General features: G+C 55.7%; 1 protein-coding gene across 1 annotated transcript; it reads right to left on the minus strand.

The window, feature by feature from the left end:
- Positions 1-2743: 2743 nt before the first annotated feature.
- LOC309446858 (GTP-binding protein Rhes-like) lies at positions 2744-3881 on the minus strand. Its single transcript, XM_082067011.1, has one exon. It carries the CDS (start codon positions 3864-3866, stop codon positions 3240-3242), a length of 627 nt encoding a protein of 208 aa, XP_081923137.1. The 5' UTR covers positions 3867-3881; the 3' UTR covers positions 2744-3239.
- Positions 3882-4954: the final 1073 nt, after the last annotated feature.

Genomic DNA, 4954 nt, shown 5'->3' on the forward strand with positions numbered 1-4954 from the left:
GGGCTCGCAGCTGATGTCCCCCCCGGCTGTCACTGGGGTGCAGCTCTCGCGGGCGGCGTCTTGGCTCTCCCTGATTGTTTGTGTACACAAATTAAGCGGGAGCATCTCGCGGCGGTTTGATGGGCTGTGCTACGTGATGGGGAACAGGACGGGAGGGATCACTCAGAGCTCTTCTCTGCGGGGCCATGTGGGCAAGCGCAGGGACAAGGTGGTGTCTGCTCTGGAGGCAAGTGTGGAGTTAATGGGCTGAATGGGGAGAAGGGGGAGGCAGAGGGAAGGAGGAAGGAAGAAAGAAGAAAACAAGGAAGGGAGGAAGGAAGGCAGGAAGGCAGGCAAGGAGGAGGAAGGGAGGAAGAGGAAGGAAGGAAGGGAGGGAGGGAGGGAGGGAGGGAGGGAGGAAGGAAGGAAGGAAGGAAGGAAGGAAGGAAGGAAGGAAGGAAGGAAGGAAGGAAGGAAGGAAGGAAGGAAGGAAGGAAGGAAGGAAGGAAGGAAGGAAGGAAAAGGAAGGAAGGAAAAGGAAGGAAGGAAGGAAGGAAGGAAGGAAGGAAGGAAGGAGGAAGGAAGGAAGGAAGGAAGGAAGGAAGGAAGGAAGGAAGGAAGGAAGGAAGGAAGGAAGGAAGGAAGGAAGGAAGGAAGGAAGGAAGGAAGGAAGGAAAAGGAAGGAAGGAAAAGGAAGGAAGGAAAAGGAAGGAAAAGGAAGGAAAAGGAAGGGAAGAAGGAAGGGAGGAAGGAAAAGGAAGGGAGGGAAGAAGGAGAAAGAAAAAGAAAAGAAAGAAAAGAAAGAAAGAAAGAAAGAAAGAAAGAAAGAAAGAAAGAAAGAAAGAAAGAAAGAAAGAAAGAAAGAAAGAAAGAAAGAAAGAAAGAAAGAAAGAAAGAAAGAAAGAAAGAAAGAAAGAAAGAAAGAAAGAAGAAAGAAAGAGAGAGAGAAAGAGAGAAAGAGAGAGAGAAAGGAGTTGCAACAGTAAGATGTTCAGGATCTTTCTGATATTTTGGGGATGGAAAGAGCCCATGTTTCTGTGTGTGGATGGGTCAAGTTCACTGCAATGTGGGGTGTTTTGGTAGGAAAGCAGCAGCAGAGACCTCAGCCCCAGCCGGGGCAGCACTGGGACGTGGTGGGTGTCCCGGCACAGAGCTCGCTGCTTCTGAGGGGTTGTGATTTACACAACGACTTGGTCACCCCATGCTGGCAGGGAGCCCCATGTCCCTGTCCCGCTGGCTCACTGGGGCGTTACAGCAGCCTTGGGCACACAGCCAAGGGAGATGATGGCGCTGGTTGCCCCAGGACCACGGTCACGGCCACCTTCCCCTCCACATGCTGCATCTCCTGTGTGCTTTGAGCTTTGAGCAGCTGCTCTGGAGGTGGGAGCCCCTTCATCTGCTGTTCCTGACCCAGAGAAGTGTCCCAGGCTGCAAGTGCCTGGGGTTACAGGTAAATCCTCTGTCCCCACAGCTCTGCTGGGGACAACCAAGCGCTTCAGGGCAGAGGGGGACCGGGATGGGTGTTTGCATGGATCCTGCTCTCCCCTGGCTTTCCCAGAGGCCCTGGCCTGAAGCATCTTCCCCAGCTGCCCTCTCCTCCTGGCGGGGGTGCAGAAGGAAAGGCAAAGTTTGCTCGTCTCGTGAGGTGTGTCCCTGTGGGATGTTTGCAGGGACAGCTCTGGCCAAGCCCTGTGTACACAGCTCCGTCTATCACGCGCTTCGGCTGCGCTCCCCGGCTGTTCCCCGGCCTGGGCTGCAGATATTCTGTGTTCAGGAGCTGCGAGCTGTGTCTGGGTAAGAAAAGCAGTTTCACTTGTTGAAAGAAAATGAGCTGCAGGTGTTTATAGTTCTTCACCACATCACACGGTAAAGAGACCCAGCTCCAGCCCTCAGTTGGGCTTTTCCACCTCTGCACAACCCAGCTACCCCAGGAATGCCCCGAGCTGCATTTTTCCACTAAAACAGAAGCCAGACAGAAGTTATACACCCGTATGTCAGGCCACACTGTAGGGCTGGGCTTCTGAAAGCTGGGGCTCCCAAATTGCCCAGGTCCTTTGGGTCTGAACCGGGGTGGGTAGTTCTTTAATCCACCAAGCTTTAGTATCTTTATTTATTGTGCTTGTGCGGCTGCCGAGCAAGTTAAATGCTTGTTACAGCAAGGGTGGGCTGTGCGAGGGGAGAGTAAATCAGTGCAGTGCATGCTAAAGCACGGTAAATACTGCCCTTCTGTGCTCTTCTCCCACTCCTTTTTTATCTCCTTTTAATGTGTTTATGGTTTTTATTTCAGTGGATCAGCTGTCTTTTAATGGCTGTTGTTCTTTTCTGTACTTGGACGTTTATTTTTAGTTACTGATGCGTGGTAAAAACTTCAGCGGTTAAATTGTCAGGAAAATCATGACACCACCAAATGTCCTGACACAGGCAGTGGATGCTGGAGAGCTGGGGAGGCTCTGCCAGTACCAGGATGCTCTGGATAAGGATGGAGCATAGAGGAGATAAAGCAAAGGCAGTGATAAGGGGTCTAGGCGTAAAACACTGATTATCAGGCAACTGCCACATTCGAAGTACAGAAGAAAGAAACCCAGACATTTTCCAGCTCCACTTTGCAACAACAGGTTTATTGGGTATGCTTAAAAAAACCCCACAAAAATAGAAAAGAGAAAACCGAAGAGATGCACAGACTGCCCTATCGCATGCTCTACGTGCATACCCAAGGTACAAAATCAAAACTACTTTGGACACTGGGTCTGTTGTAGCCACACCAGGAGGTTGTACGTGCAAGTGCTCGGGGCGAGGTGACACAGGACCCGAAGGAGACCCGGGAGAGGGGCACCGGTGGGTGGATGCAGCTGCATAGGTGCCCGCAATTACCTTCTGATGGGTGTAGCAAAGACCTGTTGTTTGCCCGCCTTTCCTAGCCCAGGAGGAGCTGCGTGCCTGCTGCCAGCCTGCCAGCTCACCACGGCACGCACACACGGTGCTGGCTGACCGACGGCGGTGTCCCCGCACACCTCCCACCTTTTTGGGATCTCACCCTCTCCCCGCTCCCTTTTGGTGACCAGCATCCCTTCCAGGTCCCTCCTCCTTGCTATCTCCAACTCTCCCCGGTCCCGGCGGGCTGGGTGAGGAAGAGGAGGGAAAGGGTGGGAGGCAGCAGGGTTGGATTTGGCCGAGGCGGCGCCTCTCCCCACCCAGCCCACCTGAGTTTCCAGCCGGTGCCGGTGCTGCCGGCGCCTTCCCCCCCGCCCCGGGCGGCCGGCTCAGCACACCGAGCAGCTGTTGGTCTTGTTCATGGGCGGCCTCAGCCCCTGCTCCTTGGGCAGCGTCTCCCTCCTCTTGCAGAGCGCGGGGCTGAGCCGGCTGGGCAGGTTGGCTTGCTGCAGCAGCTCCCTGAAGACCTCCAGGACGTTCTCGTTGTCCTTGGCCGACGTCTCCACGAAGCGGCTGTTCCAGTCCAGCTCCACCAGCGACAGGGCGTCCTCCGCCGGCACCTGCCGCTCGCTGCCGCTCTCCGCCTTGTTGCCGACCACCACGATGGGAGGGAACTTGTCTTCCTTCACCTCCAGGATCTCCTCCCGCAGGCTCTTGACGCTCTCGAAGGACTCGGCATCGTCTACGGCGTAGACCAGGGCGAAAGCATCGCTGTTCTGGATCGAGAGCTTCCTCATGGCCGGGAAGGAGTAGCTGCCGCTGGTGTCCAGGATTTCCACCTTGACTGTGGCCCCGCTCACCTCGTACTCCTTGCTGTGCAGCTCCTCCACCGTGCGCCGGTGCTTGGGCTCGAAGGTGTCCATCAGGAACCGGCGGATGAGCGACGTCTTGCCCACGCCGGCAGCACCTAAGAAGACCAACCGCACGTGGTTCTTCTCCTTCACCACCAAGGACATGGCTGGGCGCAGAGGGGACGGGATGCTCCGCAGTGTCCCTGGGTGGCCACAGCCCCGGTGTCCGTCCGTTTGTCTGTCTGCGTCTGTCCTCCTCTGTGCCGGCTCAATGCAGCCGGGGAAGTTTGGTGCCACCTCCCTGCGAACTTCAGCCGGCTGTTCTGCCGCGGACACTACATTCCCCAAGTCCAGCTCATCTTTTATCCTGGTTCCCCTGCCATGTGGTACCAGGCTGTCCAATCTCCGTGGGTTGGAGGGTGCTGGAGGAGGGAGGGCAGGGAGGGAGGAGAGCGGGGTGCTCCGGGCCAATCCGCGGAGCTCGGTGCTGGAAAGCGGCCGGACAGCACCGCGCTACGGCGCACATCGCGCTCGCATCGCCCAGCGCTGCCGGGGAGCCGGCAGCATCCCAGCCGTCCTGCCCTTTTGTCCCCCCCGGGAGATTAATGTGTGTTTCTTGGCGTGGGCTCGGTGGGGGGTCCCCCGCCCATTGGGTGGCTCATGGAAGGGGTTGGTGTCACCCGCATCATTTTCTTGCGCTTGTGTGGGGCTGGGGACTTGTTTGCAGATGGGATTGCTGCAGATGTGCCCAACTCTTCTGTAAACCTATGAAATATTTGACCTGAGGGGGAAAATAAGAGCTCTCTGAAACCCATATGTCATAATCTCCACGTTCAGCTGTCTGTTATTCTTTGATTTTGTAGAATATTTAACCAGAGGGGAAAATAAGCTCTCCCTGAAAGCGACCGCGATCTCCATGGGCGGATGCCAAGCAGGCAGGACCGCTGGTGCTGACCCGGCTTCAGCGGGACTGGGGCCCCGATGGGCTGGTTGATTTATGGGGTGCGAGGCGGGATGCGTGTCGGTCCCAGCTCCGTGGGGACGGCAGCGTGTTTGCCGGTAGAGCTGCAGGTCGCCCCGTCTGGGTGTGTGTCCTCAGCCATTACCTTCCCTGTTTCATGCTACAGTTGTTTCAGAAGCTGATTTATGCGAAATGCAAATAGAAAGGGAGCTTGCTTGAAAGTTAAAATAAGTCTTTATGCTCAATTTGGTTATATATTTTTTTCCTAGCTTTGGGCTGGTGTTTGTAGTTT

This window comes from Streptopelia decaocto (genome assembly GCF_964273445.1).
Source record: "Streptopelia decaocto genome assembly, chromosome: 16".
NCBI lineage: Eukaryota > Metazoa > Chordata > Aves > Columbiformes > Columbidae > Streptopelia > Streptopelia decaocto.

What these genes read in the sequence shown, in the direction of transcription:
- LOC309446858 (XM_082067011.1), bottom strand. Translation starts at nt 3,866, where the DNA reads ATGTCCTTGGTGGTGAAGGAGAAGAACCACGTGCGGTTGGTCTTCTTA.